Source organism: Tribolium castaneum, chromosome 7 (assembly GCF_031307605.1).
Source record: "Tribolium castaneum strain GA2 chromosome 7, icTriCast1.1, whole genome shotgun sequence".
Taxonomy (NCBI): domain Eukaryota; kingdom Metazoa; phylum Arthropoda; class Insecta; order Coleoptera; family Tenebrionidae; genus Tribolium; species Tribolium castaneum.
Window position 1 is genome coordinate 3,732,120 of NC_087400.1, and position 22,894 is coordinate 3,755,013.

A 22,894-nucleotide genomic window follows, 5' to 3' on the forward strand; every position below is an offset into this window, starting at 1 on the left:
ACAGATTTGGAATCCGCGAGAGAAACACTCAATTTGACAAAAAAATTGCTTCTAAAATAATCAATTTTTAATTTTTGCCATCAGAATGACCCGATCTGAAACCCCTTGAAATGTTTTAGTTTAGTATTTTATGACACTTGATGGGTCTTTTCCAAGTATTTCGACCCTCCTTATTCCAAATATGAGCCCAGTTTTGCAGTTTAAGGTTCGGTTCATCCAATGGACCCTTAAAAAATTGAGATATAGGTTTTTTGGCAACCTATAATATCTCGTAAGAGCTTAGGAATTTGTAAATTAAATAAAAAACATTTATTAAAATATAAAATTACAATCAGATTACATTCCTAGAACCTCATAATTACATTAAATTAATCAGTTATTCCATTTACATTTATCTACAACTCGGTGGTCGTCTCAACCGGCGAATGGTCGTACGAGAACCCCAAATGCGAGTAGTCCTTCTTCTCTTTAAACATCACATTGTCATTACTCGGACTGGCGTTCATTTCGTCATCGTCCGACCTTAAACCGAAAAACCTACAACCAAGGTACCACCAAAGTACCACCTACCTATACTTCAACACGTGCCCTTCTCCCACACTGGACGCCCTCACAGTGGTCGCAGACTCGCTACTGACCGGACTTTGCCCCCCGTACTTCTTCAAATTATTGTCCTTACTGATATAACTTACATTGTCAAGACTGAAGGCGTGGTTCTTGTTACTAAAATCGAGGTGCAGGTCGTTGTAGTCGTCTTGTTCGTCCACAGGAACGCACATTTGTAACACTTGTGTTTCGTACTCTTTCAAGTTCGGCTCAACATAAACAGTGTCGTACCTTGTGGGACTTGCTGGTACTACATACTGTCTTTGCATTTGGTCTTTGTAGGACTTGTACCTCGACCAAGACACGCAAATATAAATAATCCCAACGATTCCAAGGACGAAAATAATGCACGCGATGATGATCAAAGCGTACGGAAACACCTCACCGTTGAAGGAAGCTATGGAGGCACTTTTAATTTTTTGTAGTACCAAAGGTTCGTGTATGTGGAAGGCAGTGTTCTGGATCTGGCCTGTTATATCAAACGTTATGTTATCCATGGCTTGTTTGTCGAAAATCGCGCGTTTGACTAGAGTACTATTCCGTGGGAGAATTTTTTCGGTAGTTGGATCAATGACATAGAACCAAACGTCGGTACCTGAAGGATCAGTCTCGAGAGTACCATTGGTACCAATAAACTCTCTCGTGGCCAGTTTTTCCACCCCAACTATTAAACCCGTCTGTTCTTGCATTATGTCGATAATCAAGGGTAGTTTTTTCTGGACTATGTCAGGTTTAGCGTCTCCGATCACTAGTACCAAGCGATTGTCTTTTGTTATCAAATTAACAATAAAGGGTGCTTTGATTTCGTTGTATTCAGTGGCGTTCGGGTTATCACGTGTTTTGACAATCAATTTAAATGGTAATTCACTATTATCAACATCGTCAAAAGTCTTCCTGGTCTTGACAATGCCGGTACTTGAATCTATAGTGAAGTACTCGGTTTTGTCGAGCGAAAACTCCAACTTTCCGTACTTTCCACTGTCTTTATCGTCAGCCTTGATTTGCGTTACTGTTGTCGAAAGAGGAGAATTGTCAGTGATAGCGGCGTGGTACTTGTGGGTACCACCAGAGGGGAAAATGAAATAAGGGACATTGTCATTAACATCGACCACATTAATGGTCACTAGAGTGATACTGAACTCCTTATTAATGAACCCTTGGAGTGACATGATTTGGACTTCAAGTTGGTACGACTCGTCTGTTTCAAAATCGATGGTACCATTCAAATAAAGGGCGCAATTCCTGTCTTCGGTCACATTGACAATGAATTTCCCTACAATTTTTTAGTCAAAAACCTAATTACAAAAAAGGTACCACCGGTACTTTGCTCATTTCCCGAAATAATGAGACACTTGAGTGGGATATTGCCACCATGGGTGCGACTATTAACAATGGTCAGTGTTTTAACTTTGGTACCACTTGTCGCATTTTCGGGTACTTGCACATGGTACGACGTATCGGCAAATTTCAAACCAACTTCAGGAGCGACCGTTGCCACATGTTGGATGTAAATATCCAAAGTGATAACTGATGATAATTGTGGTTCCCCTAAATCATAGGCACGGACGTCCACCTAAAAAACACAATTGAGCGATTTTTGGCACCACTTGGTGGTGGTACCTGATATTCCGTATCAATTTCTTTCTTGAGATCGTTGGTTACTTTTAAAATTCCTGTATCAGAGTCAATTTGGAAGTACTTGGTGGCCTTGCCACGTCCTATAATCTCGTACCGAACCTTATTCCCGGGTGCGGTACCATCGGAGTCCGTCGCCACTAAATTAGTGACAGGAGTACCAATCGCCACGTCATCATCAAGAGTGATTGGGTGCGGTATGATGGTAAAAACCGGCGGTATATCATTCCTGTCCTCGACATTGATAATCACTTTGGTGGTACTACCTTCCTCATTCGACATATTTTCGAGAGTACCAATGGTAAGGACATGTTGACTGTCTTTCTCGTAGTCCAAACCACGTATTGTATAAACAGCACCACTGTTTTCGTCAATACGGAAAAGGTCAGTTGGACCTTGATGGATGACATAGGTGATTTTTTTTATAGTGTCGGGGTCTTCAGCCTGGAAGTATAGTACTTGGAGAGTACTGTAATGATCTGGAGGTGAGTACCTTAACGTCGGTGATGAAATAATCGGGAATGTTTTCGGGTACTGACGCTGTGTATAACGATTTTGTGAAAATTGGAAGTTCGTCTTCAATGTCTATGACGGAGATGGAGACAGTGGCGGTGGCTAGACGTGGGTCAGGGGCGCCATCTTTGGCCGTCACCACAAACTGGTAGTTCTGCAATGGTACCAGTTTTTTAACTATTCTACTAGATCTATCACGATTGTACTAGAAAATATCAATCGTGTTTTATAACTAGTGTTCTACTACCACATATAGTACCTACTTGGTACTTCTGTAAAAAAGCTATAATACGATAGTTTGTAGTAGGTACTACAAAGTTATCTATTTTGGTTTAGGATTTGTGTTCTAGTAACCTAATGTACTTCTGAATTAAAATATTACAATAGTACCAAATAATAGGTACCATAGTTTGATGGTGGTACCTTTTGTGTTTCGTAATCCAGGGCTCGGTTAGTCCTTATCTCGCCGGTCTCGTTATCAATATCAAAGGGCAAACCAGAGGGAATAGAGTACGTAACAAGGGCATTAATACCCTCATCGGCATCCGTAGCCTTTACAAACCCTACCGAGGTACTATTTAGCCCTTCTTTCACCGAAAAATTGTACGGATCGCCCACAAATTCGGGATTCTTGTCATTTATATCAGTCACCTTGATATTAACAGTAGCTGTTGATGATAATTTACCCGCATCTTCAGCCTTAATAATCTGAAAAGTACCAAATAGTGAAAAATATCAAAAAAAAAACAAAAAACCTACAAGTTTGTATCTAGTCAAGTCCTCACGATCCAATTTTCGGATAACTGTGATCACACCTGATTTGGCACCAATTGAAAATTGTCTCAGATCGTTTCCTGAGACTATGGAGTAGGTCACAGGGTCGTTTTCGGGGTCCATGGCCTAAAAAAATGACCATTAAAGTGACCAGATTTTGGTCCACTTGAAATGTTTTGGTATCGTATCCATGCGTCCTAGCGGACTGTTTTGAACTTCTTGGGCCCGAATATGCCAATGATTTTGCAATTTGGGCCTTAATTCGTCCAATGGACTCACTCAAAAAAACTATATCTCGGAAAGTACTAATCATAGCTAAATTTTGTATAAAAGATTTGGAATCCTGGCACTATTTAGAATTTTGTTAACACAAATTTAACTGCGATTTTGCTATTTGGGCTGTAATAAGCTTGCTCAAAAATTTTCAAAGGTAGTACCATATCTTAAAAAATACTAAACGTAGCAAAATTTAATATCCAAGTTTGAAATCTTGGCAAAATTTCTATTTTAAGTTTCGTGAATTAGAATATAAGAGAGATTTTGCAATTTGGGCCTTAATTCGAGCAATGGACTTACTCAAAAAAAATCTATATCTCATACTACTAACCGTAGCAAAATTTCGTTTACAGATTTGGGATCCTGGTACTATTTGGGCTTCGTAAACCCAAAAATAACAATAATTTTGCAATTTGGGTCTTAATTCGTCCAAAATTTTTTTTCAAAAATTTTGCAATATCTCAAAAAGTACTCATTGTATCAAAATTCCGTTTACAGATTTGGAATCCTGGTAAAATTCCGCACTTACCGTAATTGTGGCCACAGTCGAGTTAATCGTAGCCCCTTCGCTGACCTCAATTTCGTAAACCGACTGTTCAAAAATGGGACTTTGTGTATTAGGTCCTGGACTTATGGTCACTTCAACGATGGCTTGTGAATAAAGCCCTCCTTTATCAGTGGCTTGAACAGTCAAACTGTACTGATCCCCTGCATTTAATTTCCCCACCGTCTCAAGTACCCCCGTATTGGGGTCAATCCGGAACTTGTTATTTCCATTATTCGAGACGTGATAAATTGAGTATGTAACTAATGCGTTATCGCCTTCATCATTATCTGTAGCTTTGATTGTGGCGACTTGGCGTTTCACATCCCCGGCGGGAACCCCCACTGGGGCTATAATAGGCAACATGGGGGCGTTATCATTGACATCGTTCAAGTGAACGGTCACAGACATGGGGGCACTTGCAGCGGTACCACCTTTTTCACGTGCAACAATCTGGAATTTAAAACGGCCAGGGTTTGGAGGATCACGGTCTAAATTGTTTTCGTTGACTAGCAAGTACCCCATTTTATCAATTGTGAAAAAAGGGGTCGTTAGTTCGAACGTGTAAGAGGGTTTGGGGTCATTTGGGCCCTAAAACAATTCAGGGAGTCAATTTTTTTGGTACCACTTTGATATAACTTACAAAATCCTTATCAGTCACTGATATGAGAAGTGGTACCCCTTCAGAGTCGAGTACTTTTTCCCCAATTGGGGAATTTTCGTTGACATAGCCTTCGGTTGATGACAATTCTATTTCAGGAGGATTTGCATCGACTGGTTTAACAGTAATGAAAAGTTTCGCTGTTGTTGAACGTTTTGCTTCGGATATTTCTTGTGCCTGAGGAAAAATCAAAGTTTGACCCAGTTTTGTGCTTGTAATTGGGGGAAATTACGTGTAATAAGCTTCATATCGGGGAATAAAAACGCAAATATTGACGGCTTGAAATAAATTACAAGAGTAATTAAGATGCACGCAAAGTTGGCCGAAAAAATGCGATCACATATGCTTTAATGCAACTTTCAATAAGGATTTTTGCTATAAGTACCAAACAGTGGTACCAAAACTAAAAATTATGTATACTATTGGAAAACACTAAATTCTGGCCGAAACATAGGTATATCAAAGAATTTTGTTAAAAAAAAAACAAAATTGTGGTACTACTAAGTTTGGTACCATTTGAAACAATGCCCACCTTGATTATGATGTTGAATTGTTTGGTGGTTGAAGTGTCCACGGCTTTGATTTGCCTCACGGCACCCGTTTCCGAATCAATTTGAAAGTACTCAGAGTACGATTCAGGAGTACCACTCACAAACGAGTAGTGAATGGGCGAATTGATCGTATCCATGTCCACCGCTTGGATTTTTTCGGGTGAAATATTAAGTATTCCGTGAAGAACCCCACTTGAAACCTATTACAAAAAAATTAAACAAAAAAAATTGCAAATAATTGAATGGTACCGAAGCTGAATATTCAGGATTGATGCAGGTACCATCCAAAAGCATGCACCCTTTGTATATGAAAGAAGGGTTCTGATCATCGTCATCTTTAATATTGACTACGAGTGTCGTTGTTGACGAAAGTCGTTGTGTGTCATCGTGCGCCCGGTCCTGGAACCCAAAATGGTACCAGTGGTACTACTCGCCAAAACTGGTTACTTACCGTCGCCACGACGGTGACGTAATATCTCTGCGTCTTCTCAAAGTCTAGAGTTCTATTAACCGTAACTTGACCCTGATGTGGTAAATTGATGGCAAAGTACCCGAAGCCATCTTCGCTGTGGATTCGATCGTCGTCCTCGTGCGCTAAATTCTCGCCTTTTACGATCGAATACTCGACTAAACCATTGACGCCGGCGTCTTTATCTTTGGCTAAAATGTCTTGGAAGATTGTGGTACCCACAGGTGTGAGCTACAACAAGTACCAGTAAGTGGTACCATTATTTTTTTTGCGATAATTACCTCCGATATACTCGTCTCGTACGGCGTGTTGACGAATTCTGGTGCATTATCGTTAATATCACTCAGTCTTACAATTACTGGTACAGTTCGTTTCTTGTGAGTCGATTTAATTGTGCAAATTAACTAAAAAGAGTACCACTTGGTAAATTATGCATAATTATTGTTATAATTGCCAGTAGTTTGCGTTCGAGAGTGATTTGCTCGTTTCAGTCAATGGCCCCGAAATGGTACCAAGTCGTACCTTAATTTTTTTTGAAAAATGTAACTAATTTTAGTAATAATATCAGCAAAAGAAGCAAATTGCTTGTTATTTTGACCTTCTCTCAGAAAATGTAGTACCAATATTTAACAAATATCACAATATAGCACTTTATTTGAAGGTGGTACCACTTTAATTACAGTGCTATAATGTGGTACTACTACCAAATTTAAAAAATAATTATATTTTTATATTTTTGTGGTGGTACCCAAATAATCAAATGTCACTCAACCCGCCCACACCTTCCGCTCTCTTAAAACCTTCGCATATTTGCTACACTTCACGCCAACCTTGAACAAATTTTTTCCTTTCTTCCTTAACCGCCGAACAATACTTTCTCGTTAATTTCTGTCACGAAACAAGCTTAAATAATCGCTCCCGTAACGGTAGTACCTTTCACTCTCTTTGCAAATTAACTGGGTACTACCTGAAAAACAATATGCGAGAGACTGTTTTCGTCTCGATCTAACGGCGCCAACAATTGCAGCTTTTTCCCATTGAGAAAAAAAAGCGCAGGCCCTTTGGGAAACGCCAAATCGAGGAAAATATCGACATTTGGCTCGCCAACAATTGGTAACTCTGCAGGAACGGTCTCTTGGCTAATTGCTGAAATGCGCAAAAATCAGATAAGCGTAACACTTGCAAAACCGCTGATTTGCACAAATTAATTGCAAAACACTCACATTTTCCGCGACTTTCTTCAATGTCCAGGATTATGTTCGATTGACCCGAGTCCACTTCACACAACCCTGAAACACAATTAATTAATTAGTGGCACGAACGAATCGATTACACTTCTTCACACACAACTAGCAAAGATGGAGGTGCGAAGCAACAAAATTGCAAAAATAAACTTCAATTTTCTGTTACAGAGCTTCGAAAATTCGGCTATTTACGTAAACATTATTAAACCAATCGCCAAATACTCGCTCTATCTCGGAATTTCGCCCTTTACGACCAAAAACGGGCAAATAGTACTATCACGTATCCGTCTAGTACCTAGTACCATTCTAGTACTCACTAACATCGCCCTTACTATCATCTACTCGACCAGTTTTGGCGAAACTAGCGACTTTACCAAAGCTGAAACCATTAAATTTTTGACAATGTTCCGCGACTTGGGCAGTACCACCATGATGGTACTCAACCTATTTTTTTCCCAAATGTACTTTACCAAAAAATTGGAACAAATGCGCCAAGTGCACGAGGTTGATAACCAATTGAAGCAAATGGGTTGTGACCTTGATATACCTAATTCTGTGGTCCAGAAACACTTAATACTACTCATGGTACTAGTTAATTTGATTTTTAACACTTGTGGCGAAGTGTTCAGTGCTTGGGTACGCTGCCAGGATCAAATATTGATCTTCCTGGTCAATTGGTACCCAAGACTTATCATCGGGATTATGAATAGTACCCTCAATTTGATATTTTTGCTAATACAGACTAGGTTTGAGATGATAAATAACATTATCACACGTGGGGATGTTACTAGTACCACTATCAAAAAACTGTTCAATCTGCACAAAATTTTGGTTAAGGTGGTTAGGGAAATCAATGGAATTTTCGCATTCCAGGTACTTATGTGTACCAGTATGAACTTCGTGTTGTTGATTGGTGATTTGCACACTTCTATCTACATCATTTTCTTTGATATGTTCTATCAACACCACAAAATCGTGCTTGATATGGGAAAAAACTGTGTTACTTATGTTTTCGATTTGTTCTATCTATCAAAACGAGCGAGTGATCTTTGCAACGAAGCTAATAAGACTAAAATACTACTTGTTGGTCTTAAAATTGATATTGATCAAGAGGAGGAACGCAATGTTGTAAGTACCACTATCAAAGTTTGATAATATGGTCCGTCATTTGTTTAGGTCGTCACTTCGGTACTTAAACTTATGCAAAATAAGCTCGAAATCACGGCTTGTCGCTTGTTTAGCATTGATAATGCGCTACTTTTTTCGGTACTTTCCAACTTTTGATAATTGATAATTCAATAACAGGTTTTAGATATGCGGAGCTGCCTCCTCCTACTTGTTCATAATGTTGCAACTCGATATTGGGAGCAAAACACAAGGCACAAACTCAACTCTTTATTGATACTTTCGGTATTTTATTATCAAACTGGAGCATCACACATATGTACGTGAAAACGGCACTACAAAGCTATCACTTTGATAATTATCAATCCTTGATTGTTGAAACCTTACCGAATGGAGTAACGAATAATTAATACTGAACATTCGTAATGCTGTTATTTCCAACTTGTTATTTGATAGTTTCAAGCCAGAAGCTACAATCTATCAAAGTTTGATAAAACGCACGATTATCAAAAAACTTACAAAATTTCGTTTTTCCTCGTCTTGAATATCAATCTCAAAGTCTAGTACTAGTTTTTTGGCTAAATTCGCCTAAAACACTATTGTGATAATTACAGTTATCAAATTGATAGTCGTACCTGGATACACAACTCGCTACATCTCCTAGTCAAGTAGAATAGTTCTATTATGTTTTGTAATGCGTTTTTGAGTGCAATAAAGACAAAAATCCCTTTATTGGTTTCAAAAAGGGCAACTGTGATACCGGTGTATAAATCTAGTACCGTTTGGGCGAAATAAAAGGTCACAGTTATCAAAATCTGGAGGTCAAACATCGAATTCAAAATTTTGACCAAACGTTGTAGTTTCAAGTGACACGAGACCAAGTGCCAAAGTATGGTCTTGTTCCCCTTTTGGAACAGTTCGTTTATCAATTCGAAGCGTTTCTGGACTATCAAAGTCTGTATCAAAAAATATGTTAAAAAGGTTGTACTAAAAAGACGAGAGTACTGAAGAACGACGAACGAAGCGAAAAAATCGTTTCTTTCGAGCAAGATATGGGTCACAATTTCAGATGATAGGTTTAGGGCAAAAATTTCAATGAGGATTAGGACAGTTAAGGTTTTTTTGTGTCTCTGGGCCAGGTTTGACAGGCGTTCTTTCAGCCCTAGAGCCTCTAACTTGTTATCAATTTCTGATAGTTTTTGGCGAATCAAAATCATTTTTCCATTTCGGAACAACATGAGGTACAAGATCGCCATCATGTTCAAACCCCAAAGAAACACACGTGTAAACACTACTAGTGTTATAGCACTAGCCCTAGCAACGTTCAAAAACTGATAATTCTTAATAAAACTACAAGTTGATATAAACCACACGGTTTGATATAGTACCACACGTAAAATTTTCAATTTTGAGTATATGAGACCTTTTGGCGTGACCTTGTAGACGTTGATACCTAAAATATCAGTCGCGACGTGTAAAGGTTTCAAGATTTCGTTCATTTTGTGGACGGTTATTGATCAGCGAAAGCGTAAACAACCTCAAATTAATTTATTCCACTAATCAATAAACACTTTCGAGTCAGTACAAGCTTATCAATCATGATGAAAACCTTATCAATACAACAAATCACCTTCCCGACTACTTTCATGTTTCAAATCCTTGGTGTTTATTTCGGGGCGAAACGCAAGCTTTTGATAACAGTACTATATTTATCAATTTTCGGGTACTATCTGCTCGATTTTGCACAATTTGTGACACGTCCATCGAAATTTGCACTATGGCGGGTGCTCAAAATTGTCACAATTTGTCGAATTATTGGATCAGTTTTCACAATAGTAGTACTAGTACTAGCACACGTTAAGTATTACAAAAACTTGGTAAAGCTTGCACATGATATTGAGACAATTGATAAGAGTTTGGTGGAGTTAGGGTTTGAAAAGTACCTGGCTAAAGCTAGTTATCGCCACCATAGAACCATTATCAAATTGATAATTGTCACAAATGTTGGGTTAAACGTAGTGTTGGAAGCATACCCAGTGTGGCATATGCCACACGGAAAGTTTGGGTACTGCATTTCCAACATTTACCCCAAACTATTGATAAGTACTATGACTATGACATTTTATCAATTTGCAATAATCATTGAGGAACGGTTCAAAATTATTAATAAACTGTTTGAAAATGGTGTCCGTAGTCGTGTGGTACTACTACACAAATCCTTGATCCGTATTTCTAGACGTTTGAACTCGATTTTTGCCATACAGTTTCTAGGTTTGATAGTACTCTCATTTATTGTGATAACTGCAGAAATGCACGTTTTTACATACTATTTCGTCTTCAACGTTTCGTCAAGATTTTTCATCATTGTTTTCGTCGGACTTAAAAATAGTCTAAGTAGTACTATCGAAATTTGTTATTTGACAAAACGGTGTTCTCGACTTTGTTACGAGGTAATTAATAATTTGATAGTACTAGTACTACTACCAATTTAAGGCCAATCGTTCCAAACGGATACTGTTGGGTACTAGAATAGATATCTTTAGAGAAAATGAACGAAACAAGGTGAGTACTATTGTATGACCTTTCTGGTACTAGTCCTAGTAGATTATCAATCTAGCATTGAAAATGATGCGTAGCGAGTTGAAAATATCAGCTTGTGGCCTTTTTACTATTGATAATAGTTTGCTGTATTCGGTGAGTACAATAAATTATTAATACGTTCAAAATAACACTTTTGTAGCTATTCGGAAGTGCATGTTCGTACATATTCGTAATGCTCCAATTTGATAGAGACAACTAATCATTTTAATCGTTATCGAACCCATTTATCACGAATTCATCAAATTTTAATCATTAAAAAAATGAAACTCCATCAAGTGCTACAGCCTGCAATTATCACACTCCAAATTTTGGGCTTAAATTTTGGAAAACTATCAAAAATCAAAATCTTGCACACTATCACTAGTTTGATAATGTGTCTAGCAGTGACGTTCTACTACTGGAAGAATCGCAAAGTTGGGTTCGGTTTCGTCCTATCTAAAGTTGTGTTCCTAGCAGCTGTGACCCGATCACTTGGTACTATCGTAGTGATGATAATGGTACTAGCACTAAACTATTCAGGTTATTTTGACAAAATTGTTCATCTGACACAAAAAATCGATAATTTTGATAACGAATTTGAAGATATTGTCTCACTGAACCAAAAACACAAAAAAATGATACTAGTACTACTAGTGATAGTGAATTTAGGTCTCAATGGTTTGATAGATTGGTATACAGTGTGTTTGGTACCTTTAAACCCGTACCAGTTTTTTTTGGCGGTTCAGTACCCTAGAATTGTAGTTAGTACCTTCAACATAGTCTTTTATATGTACACCCTAATCTTGGAAGAAAGGTTCAAATTGATAAATTTGATAATAAAACAAGAGGAGTTTTTCTCGCCCAAAATCAAACGCATGGTACTATTACACAAAACTTTAGTTAGAGTAGCCAAAAGTTTGAACCAAGTTTTTGCCCCTCAACTACTACTATGGGTTTTGTTAGGTGTGATGGTCGTGACTGTGGACCTCCATGTGTTCTTTTTTACTCTTTTTAACAAACTTCTAGGGCAGTACCCTGTGGGTATAGTTGGTGTTAAAAACGCCTCACTTTTTATTTTTGATTTGATTTTTCTTTCCTTTAGGTGTACCAAACTTTGTAAAGAGGTCAGTATTGATAATTTTGATAATTTTTTTATTACGGTTTCAAGGCCAATAAGACTGCGTTTTTGTGGTACCATATCAAAATTGATAGGGAGGATGAGGAAGCAAGGGACGATTTTATCAAACTAGGGATAAAATTATCAAATGACAAGCTGGAAATAACTGCGTGTCGCTTATTCAAAATTGATAATTCCCTCATTTTGGACGTAAGTATCAAACTCATCAATTTGATTAAATTGCTTTCGATTTCAGATGTTTGGTTCTGTTACTTCTTATTTATTCATAATGTTACAATTTGATGAGATCATTACTTAAGAATTGTTCACAATGTACGAACAAATTTTCAAACCCCTTGACACAATATCAAAAATTTTCGGTACTTATCAATCAAAAGTACGTATATTCCAATGTTTGATAAGTACCACCGGGATAGTACTACTATCACTTTACTACTTCTTTTATAAATTGACCGAAATCGTAAGCACGGCTTATTCTCTGGTAGTACTACGGTACTTTTCACACTTGATAGCACTAGTACTCATCGTAATCATCAATTTATTTCAATTTGGGGACGTGCAGAACGTGCTAACAAACCTGGAGCTAGTGGACTTAGAATTGATAAGGTTAGGTCAAAATCGAGGCCTTATCAAAATAAACAAGAGTCATAAAAATTGGGCTAGAATCCTAACTTTTGTGTTCAATGTTGGAGCCAATATTTGCGGACTCACTTTTAGTGTTTTATTGAGGAAGCATCCAGAAATCATCCATTTGATAGTACTAGGATACCCTCGGATAGTACTGTGCAACTTTAGCACGACCTTTTTTGTACTATCAATGATGATACAAGACCGTTTTACAATCATTAACACCGTTTTAAAGAAAAAGAACAATTTTGATAGTAGTATTATAACACGTCTGGTGCAAGCTCACTCAAACTTGATCAAGATTATTGATAAAGTCAACACAATCTTTAACCCCGTCATTATCTTCTTCTTTGCTATTGATTTTATACTAATTGTGGGCGACCTATATATCATTTCAAGTACTATCCTGTTCACTATCACTTCAAACAATAAATTTATGGCATCTTTGATAAAAAACTGTCTTTTCTACACCACCGAATTGATATATTTTACAATACGTTCGGCAAAACTTTGCCGCGAGGTAAGTGAGAACTATCAAAAGTACTATCAAAACTGATATTGTAGGCCAATCGAACGGTTAAGATTTTAACAGCACTACCTGTGCCATTTTCTGATGAAAAAAAACGCAATTTGATTATTTTTCCAGTCATGAGGTTGCTCCAAAATCGTATTAAAATCACAGCTTTCGGATTTTTTAGTTTGGACTACGAACTACTTTTTTCCGTAAGTCTTAAACTATTGTGATAATGGGTACTAGTAGTATTTTCAGATGTGTGGTACTGCTTGTTCTTATTTGTTCATAATGTTGCAAATTAACACCGAAAATTTGGAGCAAAAATCGCTATAGCACAATTATCAAAATATATATCCAAATTATCAATTCAAGTGTTTGGTCACAATTGTGGCTTGCACCACCTTAGCACTAACTTTAAGCTCAAATTTGCATGCTGAACATGATTTTGATAACATGGTACTACTATCAATCGTGTTAGCAAATTTTTACGATACTGTAATTGACGAAATTGGAACTAACAACACTATTATTTTTACACTTAATTGTATATTTGCAGTATTTGTGCATAAAGCTCCAGTTGGGATTGAAGGATCAATAACCAATTAATTACCATAAAAGCTGCATTCATTACTTACTACCTAATTGCATAACCCACATTTTGTCTAGTTATCAATAAAATAATGATAAAGCTAACAACCAAAGAATTTTTTGCTCTACTATGGTCCCTATCAAAATTTTTCGGCATGACCCCGGTCTACATCAAGCGAAAAAAACTAATTTTCACTAAATTATCAATATTTTGTTGTTTGACATGGCTCACAATTTGTGTCACAAGTCTACTGATGTTCTACAACCAAATGTCAAACACCATCAGTCATGATTTTGTCAAAATGAAGTCAATTCGAGTGGTTTTAGCCATTCATTCCGCCGGAATGTTTGTTTTAATGGTTTTGATAATAGTTTTCGTGTTCATAAATTGGGCGAAAGTACGTCATCAGGTCACACAGCTGGTACTAATTGATTCCGAATTAAAAAAACACTATCAAATTCACAACGAAACCAAATTGATATTGGTACTAGCGCTCGAATTGGTCGTTTTCAACATTTTGAGTGGGGTTTACATGGCGGCGATTAAACCTAACAATCGGGTGGTTTTTTTCGTTATTATAACCCTTCCTAGGATTGTAGTCAGCCATATGTTTGTGATTTTTACTACCATTGTGGTAGTACTATATCAAAATTTCAAAATTGTTAATAGTATGGTCACAAGTGACCCAAGTCGTATCAGACATGTGTTACTACTACATAAAAGCTTGACTAGGATTGGTACCACTATCAATTCGTTGTTTTCACTTCAGTTGTTGGTTTTTATCACAATTAATTTTGTGGTACTTTTGGGCGATTTGTACGTCACTTTGTACATAATTCTGACAAACAATCAGGCAAAGTATTGTACGACTTTGATTGGACTTATCAAAAACTGTGTCATTGTGATATTCGAACTGTACTACTTATCACACGTTTGTCAGAATGTTAGTACCGAGGTGAGTACCGACTTTCATTGATATTATGAAACTACTGTTTTACAGGCAAATCGAACCAAATTCATACTTGTGAGTACGAGAATTGATATCAGTGATGAAAAGAAAAGGAATTTGGTACTACTATTGATAATAGTACCAAACGTTTTATAAATTTTTTAGGTAATTGGGAACATTTTGCGCTTGATGCACCGCCGTTTCGAGATCACAGCACTCAGATTGTTTACGATTGATAACAAGTTGTTGTTTGGGGTACTGGCGTACTATAGTACGACTTGTGATATTGCTACTATTCTAGATTTTTGGGTCCGTTGCGTCTTATCTCTTCATTGTGCTGCAGTTGGAGGTAGTGCCAACATAATGAGCGGTTGTAGTACTAGTACTAGTACTAATATCAATACCAAATTGTTTTGGCTTTATTGAAGACGAATTTTGGCAATAACTCGAAAAGTATTGATCGTACGTAAAAAATAAAAACAAATTTGGAATCCTGAGACGATTTTCCGTTAGACGAAATAAGATTCAGGTTAAGATGGTTACTAGAATTGCCCAAGAATTAGCATTTTCCAGTTAATTCCGATTTTGAGAAAAAAAAATTAATAAAATATATATTTCTGGTTATTTTTCGAGCAATAGTTATCAAATTTGGTGTCGTAACGTAAAATGATTGTTTTATTATGGCCTCCGAAAATTGTTTAAATACGAAGTTTCATTCAGTAATTACTGAAAAAAACTTTGGCTAAATATAATTTTTTCAAGTAACGACTTTAAAAACTAGTTTAAGTGTTTACAACTTACTATAAAAGGTCACAAATTATGTCGCAAAACCACGTCCACAATCAAATAAATGAGTTATCGATTGCAATACATTTAAGTGTCTTTATTTCAAAACCTAATCAAGCATGAACACGTTTAAAATTTTCCGTCCGATTAAAATATTGGCCGAAATTTTCGGCCTAAGCCCTATGACCCAAAAACTAACCCTATCCCCCCTCAAAGTACTCCAAACTGTGATTTTGGGTACCACTTGCATCTATCTAACTTCCCTCTACATTTGGTTCATCCTCACCCAAATGACCTTCAGTGGTGTAACATCCCCTACTATCATGAAATTTGTGCTATCGTTCCGAACAGGTTCCTTCACATTTTTAATGGTCGTGGCAGTACTTTCTAGTGGTACCACCTTCAAACTGGTGGCAAAGACGCTCGAAAACATGACCAAAATCGATAAAGACTTAACAGAATTGGGCCAAAAAAAGTACCTTGAGAAGCGCAACCGACATATATTTCGTACCTCGGTACTACTCATATTTGTAATGCACCTAATGTTTGATACTTTGGGCGGATTGTATAGCACTTGGAGCAAAAAATCGAAACAAGTTGAGTACTTTTTGATACATTGGTACCCTCGCATGCTCATTAGTACCAAATTATTGGCACATTTTTTGATATTAACGGTACTTAAGGCCCGCTTTGAAGCCATTAACAATATTATTGATAGCATAAGACAAAATTCGCAAACACGAAACCAAGCAGTACCAACTGGTACCATCAAAACTTTGGTCCAAATGCATTCAAATCTAGTCACAACTTCCGAAGAGGTGTGTGATAGTTTTTCGATTTTTGGTCTAGTTTGGATCAGTTTGATTTTTGTGGTACTTATTGGAGACGCATATGCGGTACTAAACTCGGTACTATTCCAAAATGTGTACAAACCATTGCCCATTGTGTTGAGTATTGTGAAAAATTGCCTCAGTTACTGTTTCAATTTGTACCACTTGGCTTCCAAGTCGAATCAATTGAGTCGTGAGGTAAGTACCAAAAAATAATAGTGGTACCACTGGTTATTTTGCAGGCAAAAGTCACAAAAACCGTTCTTTTGGGCGTTAAAATCGATATTTGCAACGAAGAGGAGCGAAATTCGGTGAGTACCACGCTTCGGTAATTAGTACCACTTGTATATTTTTTAATTGAAGGTCGTAGCGTCGGTACTACAACTAATGGAAAACAAAATAGAGATAACAGCGTGTCGTTTATTTAATATTGATAACGCGTTGCTTTTTGCGGTACGTTTAGCATTGTTTAGGTGGTACCATAACTCGTACCATGTGGTACTTCCAGATTTGCGGCTCTGCCTTCTCTTATCTCTTCATCATGCTCCAGTTTGACCTCAATAATAAGAAAAATCAAAGTTTAGGCAATGGTACCACCGCCTAACTCACCTGCAAGTACCATCCGAACGCTGCAACAAGCCAGGAGTGCAAAAATCAGGCGTTGGGTCGTCATCTGCAAGCAAATTATCTCGTTTAGTGGAAATTTTGTCGTACCATTTTAACGGTACTTTAATCTCATTCAAGAGTGTCACCGTTAGTTTGGGAATTAGTCGTGAAAGTAAAACCATCTGTTTGTTAATTTCGGGTAACCTGAATGATAACACCACGCGATTGGTGTCATCTGATAAGTTTGGAGGTAATACCTGTAATTACCAATATAATTAAAGCGTCAGTTTATTACACGAGTGACATTTTAAGAAGTGCTATTAGCCTGTAGCTTAATTAAATTGCTAAATTTGTCGACTTCCGGTGTTATTAAGTTCGTTCACTCGACTCGCATTCTTTCAAGGTGGAAAATGTGTGTGTATTGTTGCGATTTGAACATGTGTGAGCTGGTTTTGATTGAATGTACCACCTGTTCTGATTTCTGTTTTCTTTTGAATTATTCAACTCTTTGTGATTAAGTAAAAAACTACTGTAAATCGCAAAAATAGAAATGTTATATTTCGGTTCGGTTTATGATAATATGACACCAAACAGTTACAGAAACAAAAATTTCTGATTTTTTATTCTAGCATTTCTACTTCTAGAAACAGAAATTTCTAAATTTCGTAAAAATTTCTGATTTTTTTTGTAATGTTTTTAATACTTTTTTCAAACTTTTCTCTTTTTTTCCAATTAACCAAAACTGCGATAAATAGTGAGAACCAAAATGGTTTTTTGAAAGACACTTCTGATAAAAAGGTTTTGGTTAAAAGCATTAGAAATGAAAAACTTCTGGAAGAAACAAAAATTTATTTATTAAAAAAAATATATTTAACTAGTGGAAAAACAGCCTCTGTTTCGGTAAATCCAGGAAATTCTCACATCGTGTGTCACTCAGACTCCCGTTATTCGCATTTTTTCTCTCACGTTTAATATATTTACAAATCTCTCCGTTACTTTTCCTGTTTCCGTTACAAATTTACATAACAATTGTAGGTATATCTCTCTGCACACATGATTGTGAGTAAAAAGACAAAAATAGTCAGTCTGTCGACCCTAACGAATGTAAATTTACCACTTTTACTAGCCTAGAGTTCAATTGTAGAAACTTTATTAGAAAATTAGACTTTCTCTCGGGTGAAAAAATCCATCACAGTGGTTGTGCTATTGACATGACATTTTCAATATTTATGAATAATAATAAGATGAGGAAAATAACGAACAAAAATTAAACTGGTTGGAGGAATGTGAAAGGAGTACTTATAAAATTCTGCATAGATAATATCTGCGGGGATCATCATAAATCGTTGATGCAATCAAGAGTGCATAATTTTAATTTCACATTTCAAGGAGGAAAATCAACAGTTCTGACACCAAAATCGACTTACAATTTTTTTTTCAATTTATTTCAATATTTTTTCCAAATAACTAGTATTGGAAAAAAAAGGACATAATCCTTAAAATGTCAAAATAGAAATTTTTGATTTCTGACCAAATCAACCATTTTTTTAAATCGGTTCTAGTACATTTTTCTTAAGAAATTTTTTAGATTAACATGAAGACATACCAAACTAACAAAAACTCCAAATTTTAAGCGTAAACATTTTGATTTCTGATTAAATAAAAAATTTTATTTTTATATCAATAAAGATATTTTCCAGCTGATTTTAGTGTTTTTTTCCGAAAAAAACCTATCGGATTAGTTAAAAAAGAGGTCTGACAGATATTGATATCATAATAACTCTTCAAATATAAAAAATAGAAATTTTTGATTTCTGATCTAATCAACCAAATTTTTTTACATCGGTTCCAGTGCTTCTTTCTTAACGAAGTTTTCAGGTTGTCTAGACATATCAAACTAGCAATGAGGCACAGTACAATAAAAAACTCTTCAACTTTCAAAACCAGAAATTTTTGTTTGATCAAAATTTTTCTTGTTATATCAATGAAGATATTTTTCAGCTGATTTTAGTGTTTCTTTCTCAAACAAACTTTCTGGTTAGCTACAAGAGAGGTTTCAAAAGTATTGATACAAACAGCATCATAATCACTCTTCAAATTTCAAAATTAGAAATTTTTGATTTCTAATTTAATCAACCAAATTTTTTTAAATTGGTTCCAGTGCTTCTTTCTTAATGAAATTTTCAAGTTGTCTAGAAAACATAATAAACTAGCAATGAGGCACAGTACAATAAAAACTCTTCAACTTTTAAGACCAGAAATTTTTTATTTCTGATTCAATTAAAATTTTTCTTCTTTTATTAATGAAGATATTTTTCAGCTGACTTTAGTGTTTCTTTCTCAAACAAACTATCGGGTTAGCTAGGAGAAAGGTTTCAGAAGTATAGATGCAAAGGGCAACGTAATAACTCTTCAAATATCAAAATTAGAAATTTTTGATTTCTGATCTAATCAACCAAATTTTTTTAAAAACCGATCCAGTTCTTCTTTTTTAATGAAATTTTCGGGTTGTTTAGAAGACATATCACAATAGCAATGAGACAAAAAACAATAAAAAAACTCTTCAAATTTCAAAAGTAGAAATTTTTGTTTTCTAATTTCATTCAACACTTTTTATTCTTAACTATATCAATAAAGATTTCTAGCAACTGCTTCTATTGTTTTATTTCCAAATCGTTAACAAACTTTTAGGTCAGCTAGGAAAGCGATTTTACTCACAATAACCCCTCAAAAATCAAAATCAGAAATTTCTGATTTCTGAATTCTTCAACCAAAAAAATATTTTTTAGTACCATTTCTCGTGGGTATTTTTTTGTGTAATTTTGGTCGATCGTAGCCTACTATTAGTGCAACTAGTACCGTAAAAATGTTGAAGAAATTTCTTCTGGTCAAGACTTAATCTTGCAAAATCCCCATCGAAGCATAACCCTTATTATTATCCAACACTCAACCGTGAAACTTTCTCACTTCTTCATTTATCACCCGGAAACCCATCGAGGTCACAAGTCAACTGTCACTCCAACCAACCCATAATCAAAACACCCATCGAAGACAATACCAATGGTCAAAAATTACCACAAAACGTAAAACTGCCTACTTTCACAACACCTCTTACACAACCAACTTGTGAACTTTAAAACAATGCGATCGCTTGATGATTTAACCAGGTCAGAAGACCCATTGGGTCACTATACCTTTGATGGTCGGACGATGGGTCAGCAACGACGTATCCATATATTATTGGGTCACTTATGAGCACTTTTTTTGGCACTAAATACAAATTTTTCACACATTGTCACATAAATTGCGATTTTTGAAACGCGATGGTACGATAATGGTTGAGAATGCAGTGCCGCACCTGTCGTACTACCTACGAATGGGTAGCGGTGCTTCCTGACCCAGGTGACTGTCCAGGTAGATGGTAGAATGGTGATGGGCGGATTAAAAGCCATGGACGATGGTATAGACTACTACCATGGGATGGTGGGTGCTTGGTAGTATACCCAACAGGCGCCAAAACTCGACAAAAAATGATTTATCCCAAGTGTAATTCATTTTCTAATTTTACTAATTACCTACACTTTGGAGATTAATTAATTACGTAATTAATATTTACGTATTTTACTAATATTTTTTTAATTCAATTTAATAATGTGCTTGGGGATAATATATTAATTATAATTAATTATAATTAATTATTAATTTTTCAGAAATAAAAAGACTTGTTTAAATTATAAAAGATTTTATTAATTTAGTTTAGACTCAATAAAATGGTGTTTGATTAATTATAATTAATTACACAATTAATTGGTCAATTAACTAGCGAATGTTGGATGGTAATTTTCAGAAAATTACTAATTAAACCGTAAAGAATTTGTTGTAAAGATTAAGTAAAAAATACCATTACTGAATTTTTTATTAAATTTTTACGTAATTATAGAATATTGTAAAACCTCTCAACAACGGACACCAAAAGAAAATCTTAAACTGTCCGTTGTGGAAGGTGTCCATCAATGGAAAGTGGATATTGTAATATAGGTCTAGTTTCTGTCCTACAAAAATGTTCGTTGTGAAGAGGTGTCCGTTATTCGGAGATGTACATTAAGGACAGTTTTACTTAATAAAAAATTAATTACTTACGAAACCAAGAAAAAAATGAGAAAAAATTATGAAAATAAAATTATCTTATACAATTGTACGACTTATTCTAAACTAATTAAATTAAATTAAATTTACACTGGTATTCTCAGTAACTTTTTCATGGACATTTAAAAGCATTAAGTAAAAAAATGAATGTTTATATTAAGTAATTTACCACCACATGCACAAATAAATTAATTAGGTAATTAAAAGTAATTAATTATTTAAACTAATTCAGTCAAAGAATATTTACAAATCGAAAATAGTTCTAAATTGAGAAAATTTGAGAAACAATTGAAGGTTTTCTGAAGTACGACTATTTAATTAAAACTAATTAAATTAATTTTTTATTAAAATTATTATGAAATTAAATAATAATGTCAAGTGGCGTTTATTTTATGTCATTAAATGTTTGTGTAATTGCAATATTTTAAATTTAAATAATTAATTACTTAATTAAATAAATTAAATTAAATAATTCGATTTTAATTTACACTAATATTTTCTATAACTTGTTAATTCCTAGGAATTTACATTAACAATTATTATTACATTATTACATTAACAAATAAATTAATTAAAAATAATAATTATTATACGTAACTAAAGTATGTTAAAAGAAGGATTTAAGAAAGGAATAAGGGAATAAAAGATTAAAAAATAAAAAACTGTAAAAAATCAAAAATTTTATTTGAAAAAAATAAAATAATTGTCGGGAAAACGTCAGGCGCCATTTTGTTAAGTAAAGTGACCACAAAATGTACGATCGTAAATCCGCCATGTTTTTTATTTAATAAACAATTACTTACTACACTTTTGAAAAAATGTATTACATTTTTTTAATGATTTAAGTAAATTAAACTACCTAAGTAAATAAAAAAACACATTATATGAATAATAATTAATTATGTAAGTAAGCAAGTAAGTGAAAATTAAAAACGTAAACTTTAAAGACATAGAAATTATCAATTTACTTAAATTAAAACTAAATTAAATTATAATTAACATTTATTTGCAGACAAACACGTTCTTTTATTTTATGATAATTAATTAATTAATTAGCTGCAAATACTTTGGACTTCAATAATTAGCTAATTAACTACTCAAATGTAACTCCAAAATCAAACCTAAAGCCCTTTTTTTATGAAATAAACGTTGGTTTGCAAATTCCGCCATTTTGTTCGCCTAACACTCAATTATTCATATTTAAAAAAAGTCAGGCAACCAGTAATACAGTCTCATGTTTAGTTGCGCATCAACTTTCAGGACAAATTTATTGATTCATTCAAGTGGATCAATGCAAAACAGCCCCAACTTTAATTTATTTACTTTGTTGACTTTGTTTCTTATCAATAACCGTAAAAACTGGCTTTGTACCAACCTAATAAATAAAAATATTAGAAAAACACCAAAGATGTAAAATTCGTGATAATGAACGTATTTAATATTAAAAAATTTTACTGTGCACTTTAGATTAGAATCTCGTATTTTATGTTGTGTAGGCAACACACGACACTTGGTCGGTTTTTATTAAATTGCATATTTGAAATTTGAGGAATAATGATGTTATTATGAGGCTGTTTATTAATTGTCGCATTTTTTTTGGTAGCATCTGTGCGAGTTGATTAAAAATGCATGTACATGTTCGAGATGGTACTTTTGATAGGAATGTAATCGAGCACCTCATTAAGAGTAAAACTTCACGTCTGAAATAAAAAATTGCAAAAAGTGGGACCT

The 22,894-nt window shown here is 35.0% G+C and overlaps 3 protein-coding genes across 3 annotated transcripts; 2 read left to right on the top strand and 1 right to left on the bottom strand.

The window, feature by feature from the left end:
• Positions 1-294: 294 nt before the first annotated feature.
• Positions 295-20,432, bottom strand: Cad99C (Cadherin 99C). The gene is made up of 17 exons (XM_008200532.3): positions 20,212-20,432; positions 17,021-17,084; positions 7,253-7,318; positions 6,997-7,175; positions 6,311-6,433; positions 6,012-6,260; positions 5,810-5,959; positions 5,542-5,760; positions 4,992-5,186; positions 4,334-4,939; positions 3,514-3,654; positions 3,178-3,462; positions 2,735-2,908; positions 2,227-2,685; positions 1,930-2,179; positions 571-1,879; positions 295-522 (listed from the first exon to the last, which is right to left on the bottom strand). The coding sequence occupies exons 2-17, from the start codon at positions 17,082-17,084 to the stop codon at positions 396-398; spliced, it is 4,596 nt and encodes a 1,531-aa protein (XP_008198754.1). The 5' UTR covers positions 20,212-20,432; the 3' UTR covers positions 295-395.
• On the top strand, positions 12,307-15,473 carry LOC107398838 (uncharacterized). The gene is made up of 5 exons (XM_064358081.1): positions 12,307-13,263; positions 13,308-14,801; positions 14,847-14,915; positions 14,961-15,050; positions 15,097-15,473. The coding sequence occupies exons 2-5, from the start codon at positions 13,938-13,940 to the stop codon at positions 15,157-15,159; spliced, it is 1,086 nt and encodes a 361-aa protein (XP_064214151.1). The 5' UTR covers positions 12,307-13,263; positions 13,308-13,937; the 3' UTR covers positions 15,160-15,473.
• LOC135266743 (putative gustatory receptor 28b) lies at positions 15,701-17,015 on the top strand. Its single transcript, XM_064357979.1, has 4 exons — positions 15,701-16,532; positions 16,610-16,722; positions 16,775-16,864; positions 16,920-17,015. Exons 1-4 carry the CDS (start codon positions 15,701-15,703, stop codon positions 17,013-17,015), a joined length of 1,131 nt encoding a protein of 376 aa, XP_064214049.1.
• Positions 20,433-22,894: the final 2,462 nt, after the last annotated feature.

Bases quoted from the DNA above. Each gene is read 5' to 3' on its own strand.
- LOC135266743 (XM_064357979.1), top strand. From the start codon at position 15,701: ATGAACACGTTTAAAATTTTCCGTCCGATTAAAATATTGGCCGAAATT. The intron at 16,533-16,609 runs GTATTGTGAAAA...TTGAGTCGTGAG, and splicing joins ACCATTGCCCATTGTGTTGA to GTAAGTACCAAAAAATAATA. The intron at 16,723-16,774 runs GTGAGTACCACG...TTTTAATTGAAG, and splicing joins ACGAAGAGGAGCGAAATTCG to GTCGTAGCGTCGGTACTACA.
- Cad99C (XM_008200532.3), bottom strand. From the start codon at position 17,084: ATGACGACCCAACGCCTGATTTTTGCACTCCTGGCTTGTTGCAGCGTT. The intron at 4,940-4,991 runs GTAAGTTATATC...GAATTGTTTTAG, and splicing joins CAGTGACTGATAAGGATTTT to GGCCCAAATGACCCCAAACC. The intron at 3,463-3,513 runs GTAGGTTTTTTG...GGTACTTTTCAG, and splicing joins ACTTGACTAGATACAAACTT to ATTATTAAGGCTGAAGATGC.
- LOC107398838 (XM_064358081.1), top strand. From the start codon at position 13,938: ATGATAAAGCTAACAACCAAAGAATTTTTTGCTCTACTATGGTCCCTA. The intron at 14,802-14,846 runs GTGAGTACCGAC...ACTGTTTTACAG, and splicing joins GTCAGAATGTTAGTACCGAG to GCAAATCGAACCAAATTCAT. The intron at 14,916-14,960 runs GTACTACTATTG...TAAATTTTTTAG, and splicing joins ATGAAAAGAAAAGGAATTTG to GTAATTGGGAACATTTTGCG.